Source organism: Dermacentor variabilis, chromosome 3 (genome assembly GCF_050947875.1).
Source record: "Dermacentor variabilis isolate Ectoservices chromosome 3, ASM5094787v1, whole genome shotgun sequence".
NCBI lineage: Eukaryota > Metazoa > Arthropoda > Arachnida > Ixodida > Ixodidae > Dermacentor > Dermacentor variabilis.
Window position 1 is genome coordinate 51,313,895 of NC_134570.1, and position 16,991 is coordinate 51,330,885.

Consider the following 16,991-nt stretch of genomic DNA (forward strand, 5'->3'; position numbering starts at 1 on the left):
GCGACTCGTAGCACCTTCGACTGTAGCGAGGCGCGGCGCCGAATTAAAAGGCGTCACACGACTCCCCCCTCCCGCGGCGATGCGCTGCCGTCATTTCCGGACGCCGCGCGGCTCTTGCTCCGGGACGCGCAGGCTTCACTGCACGACGGCAGGCGGTCAATTGCCCCGCTCTACACGGGGCAGTTGCGTGCAGCGTCACGGAGGCTGCCGGCGCGCCGAGACGCGTGCGCGACGCAGCCGGCCCAACACGAACGATCTTACGACTGCAGCGACTTCGGTGCAAGCCGAACGATGCACGCGCGGTCCCCCGAAAGAAAGAAGCAGCATCTGATGTGCGGCGTAGTAACGCGCAATAAACGCAAGCACAGGGAAGCAAAACGTTGCGCTTGCGTTTCTAACATGCATGTTTACTGAATCAAGAGATATGACGGAGCGGGTGTGGGAGAAGAGAAATTTCGTGCTCGGTCAAAATGAGTAGAAAACGAAAGGAAAATATTGAGAGATGGTAACGCGACCTCCTCGTCAACATCACCATCCTCTTCTTCGTCATTTTCTTCTCCTTCTTCTTCTTTGAGTGTACAAATACATTTAGCGACGTGCAGATGTCGACAACCTGCAGTTATCTATAACAAAGTGAACTGGAGGCTGAAATAAATCAAAATATCTTTTGTTAGATCCTGTAGAAAAGAGGAATGTTACAGGCCTAATGAGTACACCCCCGCGACTGAACTACCGGAAGCTCCTATCTCATATTTTTATCCACAGTTCACAATTATCGGCACATGAAGACGTCTTTCTTGCAGTACAGGCTTATTAGTTTAGCGGTCTCAAAAAACTGGCGGTCACTGATGCACGTTTCGTGTTTTCTTACCAGCTATAGTATAGCATCGATGAATGCGCGCACTCAAGCATCAGCCCCTGGGTCTAGTCGGTTTATGCGTCATAAGAAAGCGCTTAATGGAGCCGCTTAATATGCGCGACGAACGTTTACTACAGCCGTATAGCTGCGTTCGATGATAGCCTACAAGCGCTTTTATCGCGTGCATTTCAGAAACAGCGTTCAGTAGACGCCTGTATTTAGCAAACTCTGTACTGCTGCGGCCCTTCGCTACCGCGCATAGGCCAAACGGCAACGCATGCTGCCGTGACGTCTTCGAAAGCACATTTCGACCGCTCGTCTTTTGTAGTCAAGCATGACGACTGCGTGTACATTGTACACTTGCGCAATGTTTACCGCTCCATACGTACTTTCTCTCTCTCTCTCTCTCTATCTCTATCTCTCTCTCTCTCTCTATATATATATATATATATATATATATATATATATATATATATATATATAATTTTGTTAGAAGCAGCGCTTCGTTCTTGTTCAACGTTTCGTCTTGCAGTGTTTGTAGCTGTATTTGCGTATAGCTGGTGAACGGTGTGGTAAACGTCACATTACATTCAAATTGTGACCTGCGTGTGCGGTGCAGGAACGTTGCATGAGACTACGCTTTGCGTAAGCTGACATCAAAGACAATTACGCACAGAATCTATAGTTGATAGGATTTCATTAACCGCTTAACGAATGCTTCGCTTCACACAGGTTCCAACAAGTGCGTCGGATTAGTACTTCCTCATTTATTTATTTATTTATTTATTTATTTATTTATTTATTTATTTACTGCTCATACAGTTCTGAAAGTCGTTAGAGCTTGGGATGTACTGCACCGAACTAGTGCGGTCGTAACGCGGACGCATTGCAGGCAAGCTGCAGCTCCGGCAGGCGGAATAGAGCGAGTCGGGGGGGAACTTACTCGGCGGCCGGGAGCCCCCTTTAAGCTGAAAACCCTTTCTGCTTCTCGCCGTTTCCATTTCCTGATTCGGCAACCCAACCATCGCGACGACTTTCGCCCGCTCTTTTGTTCAACCGATCGCGTTGTTCGCTCGACCGTCGGACGCTTCGTATCATTGTTCGGGACGCGTCACCACAGGCTATGCGCTGTGTGTCAGGGTCCTGGCTACACGCACCCGCGCAGAGGCGCTGCGGGGGCGCGTGAATTTAATGCGAAAGAACGGCACTACGACAATGGGTGTCGGCGGAGAAAAACTGAAAACAAACAAACGAAAAATTACAGGGACACCGAAAATTCGCACGACATATGCGTGGAAGCTGAGCGAAACGATGTACGTGTGAAGTCGGCCCGACAATGAAGACCCAGTGAAAAAGAAAGCTGCCACGTTCTTGATTATTTATTTTTTTTCTTATTTTTTTCGAAAGTTTGTCAACACATTTTATTGCCGCAAGTTTGTGAAGAAAAAAAGGAAAGAAAGAAGGGAGGAAGAAGGAAAGAGGAAGAGACGCTTGATCATCATCCTTTAGCTGTGAAGAGCTTGGAGGGACACTACCCTAACAGAAATTATACGTTACATTTCAACTGCATGCATCTCAGCAACAAGCTTCTAAAGGCCACAAAAAGATAAATAGAAATAAGACCGAATTCGCATTTGGTACGAGTCATGTAATGGTAAAGAGGCATCCAGGCTAAATCTACTCGGACTACTCAAGCATCTATTTTTTTCTCTTTGTTTAATGTCATGACACCACTTGACTATTAGGGGAAGGGGTTGGTTAGTAGCAGAGCGAACTAAGGTTAAAGCTTCCAGCTTTGAATCAGCAGCGCTATGTACACGCCAAATCGAAGTCACGGATCTCAAGGCATTTCCGCATCTTTGGGCCGCCTTGGTCCACCAAAGGTTTTCAAAATTCAATTAAAGACGCACTGATGTATCGTTCGTTGTCGATTAACCAGTTGTCTGTACCCGAGTGGCACCTATCAAAATTTGTGACTTAACGACGGATTACTACGGCAACTTCAAGGTGGCATCGCTGACCTCTTAGAGGAACACTAAAGAGAAAAATAAATTGAGGTATATTAGTACATAAACGGTGCACAAATCCAAGCCCCAGTGACGGTTGCCCCTGAAAAACAGAAACAGATCTCGAAGGCTAGGCTCTTGCGGACTGCATGTGCCGGAAGTGATTGCGAGCCAGAAACCCGTCATGGCCGCCATGTATTAGACCCCCCCCGCCCCGCCCCCATTACGCTTCTAGAATATCATGAAACTCCGTGACAGGAGGCCCGATAAGCACCAGCTCGCAGTGAAGCCATAAATGTTCATGGTGTCTGTTCAGGCCGACATATTTTGTTTCTATTTAATTTTCATTGGTACGGATGGAATACGTCGCATTCTACGAAGGCAAATATTAGACTTAAGAGATTATAAGAGTACTTTTTCTGCACCACAGCTGCCTAAACACGAGAAAATACATTGAAATCCGTGACCTCACGCAAACGTACCGGCGTTGATGTCTCGGCGCGAACATTCACAAAATAAGGTAAAAGTTTGGACCTGTCTCTTCCAATAATCAACCACTTGCCGAGAAATTAACGGAAATATATTTTGAAAGAACATATCACCACTGAAAACTACAATTCAGCGTTTCCTGAAGATGTTTACGCGGAGCTACGTAGTACCGCATTCGATAATTTCGTTGCAGAAACGAACTATTTCGAAAACTATTTTTCGTTATCTTTTTTTTAATGCGTGCGAATGAGGCGAGGAACTGAATATGAGCCTCGAGAGTACATTTCGCTGCAAAGGTATCTTTCGCTGCATTGCAGCGAAAGATACCTTTGCAGGTACCTCGTGACAGCGCAGCCAATGCATTGGCTGCGCTGTCACGACGTGGACACAGCCGGGTCCCGCCATTGCACGTCAGTCGCGTGTGGGGTTGCAACTTGACCGACAACTACCGTCACGAGGCGGTTTGTGGTTGCGTCGAGCTTTGCACAATGACGACCTTCAGTCGCGCTGCGTGGACAGCACGACACTGCGCCGTCTGTCCGGTTGTGCACCTAAAAAAAAAAAAGAAGGAATGCATTGCGCTGAAGAGGAGACGGCCCCTGGGCTCGCACAGTGGTCGCGGGGGCGCATGCGCTTCGTTCGGGCAGTTGCGAGACTGCGCGTACGCGGTATGACAGTCGAGCGCCGCTACAGCGAATGCCTCTATACAACGAAATAAGCTGCATTACGAAGTAGTAATTCTATCCCGGTTCTGTTGTGAGCTGTGCGGTGCGCGCGACCTTTGCAACGAAGTGATCGGCATAACGAACGATTTCGGAGGCCCCGACCTCTTCGTTATAACGGCGTTCGACTGAAGCTTCTTATCCTCGCCTGCTAAAACACGTTGTTATTTGCCTACATTAAAGCGAACGGCTTACTTGGGCTCTTTCACCCGTTTTCCTTGTGCACGGGTCGGACTTTCGCGGCCGATACAACGTGCGCGCTCTCACGCAACCGTGTTTCGAAACCCGACGCCTATGTCGTGTTTCCGGCTCCGGAATTCGCTTCCGCCGCACTCAACCGGCAAAAGCATGGCCTTTGAGATCTGAATATTAAATTCAGAGGGCGCCACCCTATAGGGCGTTGGGTGTCGTCACCGTCCATTATAGCCCTTTGAGACGCACGCTCTGTCGCGCGAGAGCTTCGGGGTGTCTTTGAGGGTTTAAGTGGCTGCAGTGTACAGCACTCAGGGAAGCACAGTCCTCCTCCTCTCTCACCACCCTTTCCCCCTGTGGCGGCTGCGGGAGAGGAGGATGGCAGTCTCGCTCCACCGCCGCCGTTTGCGCGGCTGGAGACAACACGTGTGTGTGACGAACTGGCTTATATGTATGGCTTCAAGTGGGCCGATTTCCGGCTCTGTTCACCCCGTAACTACAGAATGAGGCAACAAACGCTGCATAAATATCTCCAGTGCAACAAATATACCTCTTTAATAGCATTATGCCACCCTGCTTGGTCTACGAACTGCAATATGTTCTAAATAACATGAGAATAAATAAAATCATTCCTGTTATGAAGCGAACGGCTTTCTATAGAAGCACATACAACTATTTCGCTTGACTATGACAATCATCGTCGATGGGTTCTGCACAATTTCTTTGCTACAGCGTGAGAGCCCGTCCGTCCATCCTTTCCGTGGCTCCGTCGTCGAGTCATCGTCGTCGTCGTTATTGTGGCGCCCTCAGGCCACTTCCTCATCCTAGCGCCTGACCCTCTCCACATTGCTAAGAAAAACAAACTGCCATTCACTAGGGATCGAAATCACGACCCTGTTGCTGCCACGTGGAGTTTGGAATCGGACGCTGTGGCCAGCAGCTATGTTATTATTTTCGTTCGAGGCAATGATTATAATGTGAAAACTAGTGCACTTACAAGGACTACACGCAGCGTTGCGAGCCACATGGTCCTAACCAACGACAGGGAAATGACCAATCCATACAACGAAGATTAACATCATACAAACCAACCGTCTATCGCACTAAACAGTAGAATGGAGAAGCTAAACACCAAATCGATGCTGTTCCTCCTGCCGTTTCATCGCTCAGTATACATCGGGTTACCAGGACACGATGTACTTGCGAGAGCCCGTAAAATGTCCAGCTTCTACTTCCACAAAGACATCCTTTTACAAGCTAGACAGGGAAAACTTGCCAGACAGGACATGGCTTCGGAAAACAATATGTATTCGTTTCGTATATTGACTGTCGCCTTTGTAACGTGCCTGCAACTATTGAACACTGCTTTGCTAACTCAGCAGCAAGCAGGTACTTATTCGATTTCAACTCTCACGGTATCCAATATCTTGTTGCACCGTGTTATGACCGCGCCAATTTATACATTCTTAATCATTTTGCTGCGCATAGTTCGTGGGATACCCGTAGACAAAAGACCCAAATGAAGAAACTACAATAGATGCCTTAAAATTGTACTTCGGCCAGGCGATAGCGCACCTGAAGGACGTTCATGACCAAAATGATCGTCGGCAGGATTGGTAATCCACTTTCGACGTAGGCATAAGCACCGCACCAACACGCGCGGTTTTGTGATTTGCGCGAGGTTTCTGTGCGCCAACCATTACCTGAGCGTTAGGGCGTACTATCTCGGAGGCGACGGCCGGGCACGCAATGTCGCTATAGCGCGCGAGGACGGCATTGTGTGTGTCTCACAGAAGCGTTTTTGGGGAATACTGCGGTGCTCGAAGTGAGAGCCCGCTGATGTGGCAGTAAATGATTTCAGAAGCGGAGAAGTCGCTGAAGTCTACCGTTCCTCTCTTTCTTTCTCTCTTTGTTCCCTTTTCTTTTCTTTTTTTTATGGGAGCCGAACCCATACCTGCATTTCGCCTCCGACCAGCCGTAAGTTACCTTTTCGACCACTTTAATTTTTTTTCTCTTTTCCTTATTACGCCTACACTTCAACTCGACATAATAATTAATATTCCCCTATATGCTTCTCTCCGTCTCCATTGTCTCTGTTATGCAGCGGCTGTCAGCGAGGCGAAAGCCACGGTTCAGGAAGTTCATGCCCTCCTTTTGCCGAGCCTTGCGGGCAAACCTTGTAATTGCCCAGATAAAATTAAACTAAATGAAAGTCGTATGGTTTTAACTACCAAAACATTGAGCTCCTTGTGTACGCTTATGCTTCTCGCTTACATATAGCAGAAAGAAAAAGAAGCGGGCTAGCGGTTTTCTTCTGAAAGGGGCATCCCAACCACCCGCTTGAAGGGAAGCAAAAAAAAAAAGAAGATGATGAATAAGATAAAAAAGGAAAAAGAAGAGGAAGGCACACAGCAGCAGTCAGCACTGCGGGCTTCGCGCAGAGTTCAACACTTATACGTTTCGGAAAATGAATTCATAGAGCTGCGTTCGAGCAAAAAAAAAAAAAAAAAAAAAAAAGGACATTGCCGCAAACTTGTTCAGCAGCAGCACAGAGCGACTAATCTGTCGACAGTTGGACATTCTAAGAGCAAGTGCTCTTCAAGCGTTTCGCTATACACCCAAAACCCACACCAAATCGTACATGTGCCAACTTGCCTGAACCGCCACATTTAATTGTCCCCCGTACGAGGTGCGCCGATCCATATTACTTTGGTCGGTTACTTTCCTTTCTTTTTCGTTTTTGTTTTGATTATTATTTTTTCAGAGATAAACGTGATTCCGTCGTGCGCAGTCCTGGTGAAGAAGGCAGTGATATTTTCATGATGGTTGAACAGCGCAAGAAAGAGAGAGAGAGAGAGAGAGAGAGAAAGCACGGAGAGAAAAGGCAGGGAGGTCCACCCAGACGAGCGCCCCGTTTGCTTCCTTACACCGGGGTTAAGGGAAAGGGGAATGGAAAGAGGAAGAGTGTGAGCACTGCGTGTACGTGAGAGCACGCACGGGAGCGTTATAAGCTAGTGTTCCCGTATATGCTAGAATATATAGGGACACTACTATAAGCGGTCTCTCAGGCCGGTGCACTTCAAGTACTGCACTTGTGCACGAATCGCTTTTCGTGTCAAAAGAGCGCAAGGAGGACAAGTAGAAAGAAAGAAGGTCGCGATATTAACCAGACATGCCTCTGGTTGGCTATCCCACACTGTGGGACGGGAAAGGGAAAATAGAAAGATGAGATCAAGAGGAGGTCGGGGGGGGGGGGGAGGAAAGATGCGGCGTGTTCGCGCACACCTAACCAAGTCAAAGGCGTTCACAGGGGCCAAGAGCGCAAGAAAGACAAGAAAAACAATGGACGGCACATGAGGCGCCGCGTCAGGTCCAGCACGTTCCATTTGTTTTCTTTTATACACAGTCCCCGTCTTTCCTGAGCCGTTCATCCGTCACAGTGCAACTGTAGCAGTCAGCACTGCGGGCTGCTTTCCTGAGCCGTTCATCAGTCACACTGCAACTGTACCAATCCGCCTAACCTGCCGCCATTGTCAGCGATATCTTAAAGTCGCAATTTGTTACAGAGCAGAGAGCAAAACCGTTTTCCTTGGCAAAGCCGACGGACAAGCAGGTGGCGGGGAATTCTTTTTTTTTTTTATATCGTCGGTCTTACAGCTTGTCGCAAGCACACTGTTGTTATTACATAAGGTCTATGGTACACAACAACTCGTACGACGCGACATCTAACACGCACACTGCGCTTATTATGGCCAAATGCAGCAGCCAATAGGTATAACGCAGTATCACCGTATAACTGTTACTGGGACAATTTGTTCAACAGGACGCGAAATGATTATTTATTTAATTTAAAACATATACGTTATAATTTTCGATCCAGTGGTTTCTCTTCACATCATTTCGCGTCCATCGTTAGACGCCCTCTATTGCGGTCTGTATACGACTGCAGGTAACGGCCATGCTTGAATACCGACACAAATTATCGAAAAGGCCGAGAGAAGTGTAAGAAAAATAAAAGAAAAAAGACCACGCAGCCAGAACAAAAAAAAAAAAAGAACGATTTGGAGAAAGAGCGCGGCAGTCGCATCTGCCTCACTCACCCTCATGCGGAACAGCTGAGCCTCCATGAGCTCGGGCTTGACCCAGACGTCGTTGTCCGAGACGTCGAAGCTTCCCACGTACTGAAAGAGAGAGAGAAAAAAAAGAGAAAGAGCTAAATAAAAAAAAAAGCGCGATTTTCCGAATTCGAATTTCGACAAGATACAGTGAGCGCAAAGGGGAAAACATTTCTATAAAAATTTCTTTCAGAAACCATCGATGACAGCGTTGTAGCTTCAAGTCGGTTGGAATTTCCGTTGAGCAGCGTCTTCAGCACGCAACTTTCACCGTCCGCCCTGCCCTCCCCTCCCCTATACAATCACCCTCATCACCGCATGCCTCCTCTCGGGAGTTTGCTGAACTGGGCTGGTCGGTGCGCGTCTGGAAGGGAATCGAAACAGCGCGAAAGACGGGGCGGGGCGAACACGACATACACAACGCTGACTAGTAACCATAGTTTACTGACATCAACTGCAATGTATAGGAGAGAGAATGTGCGCAGAGATCACAAAAACACCAATTCATCACCGGCCACTGTTTTCGGCACGCTGTCACACGCATTTGACAAGTAGCGAATTTCGCAACAATGTGGAGACAGAAAAGGCACGCCAAAACATGAATCACCAAATTTTGAATATATGAAAAAATATTCGCTTGTTTCACGGGCACGGTGCTCTCTGTAGCATCCTAGGAACTTACAGTTTTCTGGAATTGGTTTAAAAACGCCTGTATGTTTTTACAGTGTTCCGCCAAATAACTGGCATTCGAGTGCTTTTTATCGTCTCTGCAGAGATTCTTCTTCCGGTAGAATGCCGTTGACATGCAATAAACGATGGCTGTTAGCGTAAGCACTGCATATATAAGTCGTCTTTACTCCCTGCCGCCTTTTGCGCCGTTCGGTTGCACTTCTAAACCTCCTGTCACCTCTTCGCAAACCTCTCACCAAATACCCTATAAAGGTCCTCTACATGGGATACGCCCAGCTTGCTACTATATACACTGCCTCCGGGATCGGCCCACTTTGGTCAGTGAGAAACCGACCGAACAGACGCGTCAGAACCCGCACAAGAAAGTTGCACCCGTAAGAGTGCTTTCCAGTGTCTTTAACCTACCGCCTTACATCCATAAACAAGAGTGCTTGAGCGAGCTAATACACCCATACAACAGGGCGACATATTTTTTTTTTTTCAAGCTACATCCATTTTCCCAATGGGTTACTTGTCGAAATGAACGCCACGTTTTCCTCTTACAGCGATGGCTTTTATTCGAACACCCTTCCAGCACCCTGAAATTCATTGAAAGGGTGTATACTAAGGATGTTCTACTAAGGAGTACACTCCTTCTCGAAGCTTTCAATACAGGTAAGGATGCGAAAAATGGTCTTTCAACCTCAAGTACACCCTAGGGGGCGTTACTTTCGTTATTGTGCAGGGACGAAAGCAAAGTAAGCTTAGCTTTCACAAATTAATTATGCGCTCGAGCGCGTATACATTTGTTGCGGCAAGGTTACTGAGGTACCAGTTGTAGTTTAAACGCTTGAATTTCCGTAGAGAACAGAGTTAGGCACCGGCGCATATTTGGCTGGCCGATTCGATATATATGCGCTGCCGCAATTTCTCCTCCACTCCCTGGCCCGTGATGGATGGTACGCGATGCACTCATGTATTTTGTCGCTTCGTGAACTTATCGAGACGGTCTTCTTCGCCTTAGAAATTTACGCCGAGCATGTGACAGCTGGCATAAGAACTCCAACGATATGAGTTTCTTTTTTTTCGTTACTGTGAAAATGTAGAAAGAAAGAAAGAAAGAAAGAAAGAAAGAAAGAAAGAAAGAAAGAAAGAAAGAAAGAGAACAAACTTCACTGTTATAACGAGAACAAACCTGCGTTCTCGTTATAAATTATAATTATTACCACTCCTCGCGCGATCAACGGGTGCCCATAGAAACAAAATGAAGAAACCTTAAGGAATCCTGTAGTTTCTACAAATGGTTCCGCCGCTGCCTTGTTTCAACACTTTCACACGCGTAGCGCGCGCGCCTGCTGTTGATAGCCCACACCCGAGGCGGCAGTCTATCCGGTGCGCGCACCCGACCTCTCAAGTTGAAATGATCTACCCCGGACGGCAATTTTCTTCTTCCGCATTCTCTTAAGTTTGTGTCATCTCGCTCTCTCGCTCTCACTTGCTATTTCTTTCTTTTAGATTTTCTTTCATTCGCGCTTTTCCCTTGGCCATTTTCTTTCCCTCTGCCTCTTATTTTTTTTGCCATCTCATCCTTTCGTTATCCTTGATTTTAAGGAGTAGATGCCGCGTCGCCGTCGTTCCGTTCCGTCCTTTGTTTTCGTATTTTCTCGTTCATTTCGTCGTCTCCTTAATTTCTCTCGTTTCTTAATTTCTATCCGCCTCTCTCGTTCTTTCATGCCGTAACTACTTTCTTACATTTTCTTTCTTTCTTGTTTGCTTCGGAGCAATCATGCCGTCGTCGTGCCATTCCGCTTCTGATTTCGTTCTTCCCGATCTCCCTTTTTCCTCTCTCTTTCATACTCTCGCAGCCTCTCCTTTTTTCGTTCTCATCTTCTTCCATCTTTCTTCGCCTTTACTCCCCCTCCCCCCACCCTTCGCTGTTCTACCTTTCTCTTTAACTTGGCCGTACACAAGCACACCGGTCATTTATTATCTCAATTAAGGCCAACATTCCTCCGCGCTATGGCGCGACAGGCACACTCCGCGGGACACCCGTTCGAATAGGCTAACGTCTTACTACGTAACTAGCACCAACTAACTCGAACCCGCGCTGATCGCTGACCACAGCTGTACGTGTACCAATACACTAGCATGCACCTGCCGGCGAGAATGATTCATGCTTTTGTTTCTTTGCGCCGTTTGTTCAAGGGTAAATGACTTGGTAGGGCGTGCGTGCACGAATACCCACAGGGCGTCCGCGGATTTGAAGGCGTAGTGGGAGGGGGGGGGGGGGGGAGTGAGGGGGGGCTATACGGCAAACCATCCCACGCCGCCGTTCCTCTTCGCTTCATGGCGTCGTCGCAGTGAGAACTCATACGGCGGCGCTTGCAAATTACGGGCGCCCCTCACAGACGATAGAATAACTCTCGGAATTAATTAAAAGACCTCCCCCCCTCCACTTGCCTCCCATCCCCGTCCGCACGCCCCCCCCCCCTTTTTTTTTTTCTCTGCGTTACATTCCGCCAAGGTTGGTTTTGGCTCGCGGCGACCTTTTGATCTGCTTTCCGCGCGCAGAACAACCACGCCCTCCCCCGCCCCTCTCCCGTCCACCTTACTTTCTATACAAAGATCTACAGCCTCTACTACGGCCTCTGCTCCGTGTTTTATTGATACAACGCTTCCCTTCGTCCGCGCTTTATTCGAGCGTCTCGTTCATTCGCTCGCTTTCTCCCCCCGCCAGCTCTTTCTTTCGAAGACCTCCCGAGAACAAAGAGCATACGTGGCCGGCTTCGTGTGCAGTGCGGTATAACCGAGAATGGAGAATAGAAGGCAGTGTGCTGAGTGGGCGGCGCAGAAAGAGAAGATGCCCGTGAGAATTCTGAGAAAGGCAAAGGCACAGATAGATATGAGACTGATAACAGTGGGTGCGCGTGCTATTGGGTACGCCGGATGTATATATATATATATATATATATATATATATATATATATATATATATATATATATATATATAGAGCGTAAAGACGGGAGCGCCTCTTCTACTCGCCCGCTCCGGCTGCCCTTCCCCGAAGAGGGGGGGCGAGGGGGAGGGCTTCTTCGCTCTCATTCAAATGAGCGCGGACAAATGAATTGGCCGTGACTTATCGTGGCAATCAGTCTGCCTCGTGTACGAGGTGGAGGCTACAGTAATGAAAACGCGTAGGGGAATCGAGGAAGGGCGCAAGAAGCCGTCGAACAAAGAGGTGCCTGTTATTAGCGCACGTTGAAGGAGCCTTGCGCTGTGTAGAGGATGACTATATATTCAACGATAAACTCTTGTTGCAGCGTATCGACGGCCGCCATTCATTCAGCGGAATGCGAATATTTCTCTGTAGCCGTCCGGCAGCAGAGCACGAAGCGACTGGGACACTATAAGCACACCTGCAGTCTCTTGCAGTGCAGCGACAACTGGCGCCTCGTCACATCTCGCTTGATTGCCGGAACGACATATCTCGGATTCGGCGCAGAAGGCTGTCAGCTGATCCTCAGCTGACTTTAATATTGCTGGAATTCTTCTGGTCTCCTGCTTAGTCCGGCAGCTGTGCAACTAGCGATTGGGCGACTAAATGTACTGTATACATCTGCAATCCCTTGCAGGTAAGCAAGAGAGATCCACGTGCTAGTTTCCTTGCTTTCTTGCACTGCAGCGGGACAACCCATTTTACTCTGAAATTTGTTGAGTGAAGTTTCTTATCATGAGTATAAGGGTGACACGAAAGATATCTCGACACCGATGTCTGATTTTCAAAGTTGAAATACGTTCTGAGATAAGGCCGCTGAAAGAAAGCTTAAAATTCTGCAGCGATACGTGTCATGACGAGAAGAAAATAGGTACCGATATCAAGGCACTTTGAGCCGAACTAAAGAAACACTAGTTTCGCAGAATGAAAAACTGAAGACCGAAAATCAACGGCTTGAAGAAAATAAAATCGAAGAACTTGAGCAATACCAAAGGAGTAACAATGTTGAAATAAAAGGTGCACCAGAAGTGCTTGACTTAACTGGCGTGGTAAAAAAGATAGGTGAGCTCGTAGGCGGGCCAATCTCTGACGCTGATATCGACATCTGCCATAGGATGTCCACGGCAAAAAGAAAGAGAAAAAAAGAATGAACGAAACATTGTTGTACGTTTCATTTCACGTACAAAACGTAATACGTACGCTGCTCGCGAAATCAAAGAAACTGAAGGCGGCTTCGACTGACTTCGATCACACGGGAAGTGCCACCATCTACGTGAACGAGCACGTGAGACGACAGAGTAAGCAACTCCTTGGAGCAACCATAGCAAAAAAAAAAAAGAAGAGAAAAAGAAAACGCAGAATGGAAGTTTCTGTGGACGAGTGAAGGAAAAATTCTTGCACGCAAACATGAAACTTCTGATGTAATCCGCATAACGAGCACGGCTGACTTACATCTCAAGTGAAAAAAAGAGAAAAAGGAGAGAAAATTTTCTTTTCTTTTTCTTGTCAGTAGAAAAAACAGCACCGATGAGTAGCGATGCTTGTTTTATGTCTGGTTTTAGCATAATACATCAAAATATAAGGAGTACTAAGAATAGGAAGGAAGACATTTATTTATTTTTGAGTTCTTTCACGGAGACCTTGACGCAATACTGTTTACAGAGACATGACTGTGTAATACTGACATGTCCCCCTAGTTCCCCAATCACATTGCAGTACGAATGGATCGCGCCAGAAGAGGAGGAGGGTTAGCTACATACCTGAAACCGCAACATTCCTTGCAAATACTTGATGACCTTTCTACGAGTAATGGTGACATAAAATGCCTAGCAATAGAAACGAATTCATTTCTGCTTACTGTAGTATACAGACCCTCAACTGAATACAAGCGCCATTTTCTAAGCCATTTGAAACAACTTCTGCATTGTTTTGATGACATAAAAAAAAAAAACATATTTCATCATGGGAGATGTGAACATTAATATGATGGGTGAAGATTTATATGTGCTTGATTTGAAAAACCTTATAGCGTCCCATGGACGCGAAAATGCTATCTTAGAGCCTACTTGTGTTACTCACAGTAGTTCCACATCTGTCGACATCTGTATAACAAGCCTAAAGAAATACGACTACAGTGCAGGCATATTGGGCTCAGGCCTTAGTGACCACATACCTATTTATATGTGTACGCTAAGCCTGTTCCTTAAATATAAACGCGCAACCCTTTCGCGATATAGAAGTATTAATGATAAATCACTACCTATGTTAAGCGAATTAATTAAGCCAGTTGATTGGTCACGTGGTTATGTGCAAAAAAAATCCAGATAAAGCATATGACACTTTTCTGGAGATCTTTGTTGAATGCTACAACACTGGTTTTCCGCTATATACAACCGTTCGAAATCAGAAAGGGTAAAAGTAGAAAGCCAAGGAGAAATAGCGACCCCTTGAAAAGAATCAAGCAGAAAAACGTACTTTTTAACAGATTTCTTGCTCGCAAAGATATTACAATACTGCGAGAGTCCAAGTAATTCCGAAACAGGTTAAACAACGATACTAGAAAAGCAAAAATAGCCTATCATGAAGACATGTTTCCGCGCATAAAGTCGGATCCTGCAAAATATGGAATAAAGTTAATTATTTAACTGGAAGAACAGTACCATGCAATGAACCTAAACAAGTAAAAATTAACGATATTATTCTAAGGATAGGGAGCTTGCGAATGCAATTATTCGTTACTTTGTGAATGTAGCTGTTGGTTATGAGCAGACAATGCAATATGAAATAGAGGTAGGTAAGCAGCTGAATTCTCTCGTGTTACACGAAGTATCACCAGAAGAGGTATACAGGTACATAAAGGAACTAAGGATAAACGTTTCGAGTGGTTATGATGACGTAAAGATGGCACCAGTTAACACTGTCGTATCTATACTTAGCCCAATATTAGCATATCTTATAAACGTCTCATTTCTGGCGGGAACTTTCCTGACAAAACTTAATGTGGCAAAAATTACTCCCGTCCATAAAGGCGGCAATGCTTGCGAATCGACAAATTATCGACCGATATCTGTGCTACCTGTATTCACAAAATCTGTTGTCACCATATCAATATGGTTTTCGAAAAAAAAAAAACTACGGAAGAAGCTCTAATAGGCGTTAAAAACCACGTTATCGAAAATATTAAAAATAAAAAGTTCACGTTAGGTGTCTTCCTTGACTTGCGTAAAGCCTTCGATCCCCTTGATCATGAAATCCTATTCCTGAAATTAAGTCGCTACGGAATTCGTGGTGTTGTCCTGGACTTATTTAGAAGCTACTTATCATCAAGATATCAATTTGTTGGCATAGGCAATGAACTGTCCAGGTAACAAAGTGTAAAAAAAAGGAATTCCACAAGGATCCATATTAAGTACTGTGCTTTTCCTTCTATATATAAATGATATTACGGAGGTTCAACATACACCTGAAATTACAATGTTTTGCTGACGACACCAGCCTGTTCTCTACAGGATCCCCAATTCATGAAGTAGAAGCTTCAACAAATCTATACCTCTCTGAACACTCAGGTTGGCTAAGAGAAAACAAACTGAAAACTAAACACACGAAAAGCTAAACTTGTTATGTTCAGGCCTATTAACAAGCACATCAGCGATAATATAATAATTTCTTATAACGATCAACGCTTCGAAGAAGTAAGCGCACGGGAATTCCTAGGATTCTGGATCTATGAACATCTGTCATGGACACCACACGTGAGTCATCTCTTGACCGATCTAGCTCGTTATGTAGGATGTCTGATCAGGAGCGCTTCTATTCTCCCTTCCCGGTTAACGACATCACTGTACTATACATTATTCTACTCGAGACTACTACACGGAATGCTGGCTTGGAGAACAAGAAATAAAACCAATTATGTTGGATTAATAATCTTGCAAAAGCGCGTGCTTCGTATCCTAGAAAAATATAAAGGTCACGCCAAGGACGCAGCCACTTAACCACTTTTTCTTAAACATGAAACCCCATCTGTTAAATAGTATATGATCTAAAGCTGATGCAACAGATACATAAACACAGATTAAAGGATGCCTCCCCAAGTACTGTATCCACAAAATAGGGCTTCAGAAGTTTTAGCCGGAGAACTAAAAAAAATACGCACAAATTATGGCAAGCAGGCCATTGAATATAAAATAGTGCAATTAATAAACCTCCATGAATCGGATAGTGACCTTACATTGCAGACCAAGCTACCCAAATGCCATTATCAATCATTCCTTCTCGCTACTAACCTCTAGTCGATCCATAAATGTTGTAAAATTCTGTTTATATATTTCTAGTTGAATTTTCCTTTTTCGGTTGAATTTTTTGCGGGAAATTACAATAATTCAGCAAAATTATCTTGATTGCATTCGAACGTATGTTTTTCGATGTATAATATATGTAGAGCGTGTGAATGCGCATGTATAAAAAATACGCAGGCGATCAGATAAAAGGAAAGCATACGCTATGCACCTGATGAAACGTATGTTATATCGTGTTAACTGTTGCAGACTATTATTGATCAGGGGGCCAAGACCTGGTCACGCTTTTTCGCCTGTAGTCTACGCCTCCTGCAAGAAAATTTCATCTTCTTCTTGCAAAATAAACATGCTTGTTTGTTTGTTATCTCGTTCCCAAGGAACGCCTGCCAAGCGATGCCGATATACTGAGCCACCCTTGAGAACTTATAAAGCACTGCGACGACGACGACGTGAGATGGTGGCTTGCGCCACGAAGGCCGGCAATTGATAATAATAATATTTGGGGTTTTACGTGCCAAAACCACTTTCTGATTATGAGGCACGCCGTAGTGGAGGACTCCGGAAATTTCGACCACCTGGGGTTCTTTAACGGGCACCTAAATCTAAGCCCCACGGGTGCTTTCGCATTTCGCCCCCATCGAAAT

At 45.8% G+C, this 16,991-nt stretch overlaps 1 protein-coding gene across 1 annotated transcript in view; it reads right to left on the reverse strand.

Annotated features, from left to right (window-relative positions):
- LOC142575587 (uncharacterized) overlaps positions 1–16,991 on the reverse strand; it is a 252,699-nt gene that overhangs the window by 189,172 nt on the left and 46,536 nt on the right. Inside the window, exon 2 of the mRNA XM_075685069.1 lies at positions 8,369–8,449. Coding sequence (XP_075541184.1) covers positions 8,369–8,449 — 81 coding nt within the window. The remainder of the gene's footprint in view (positions 1–8,368; positions 8,450–16,991) is intronic.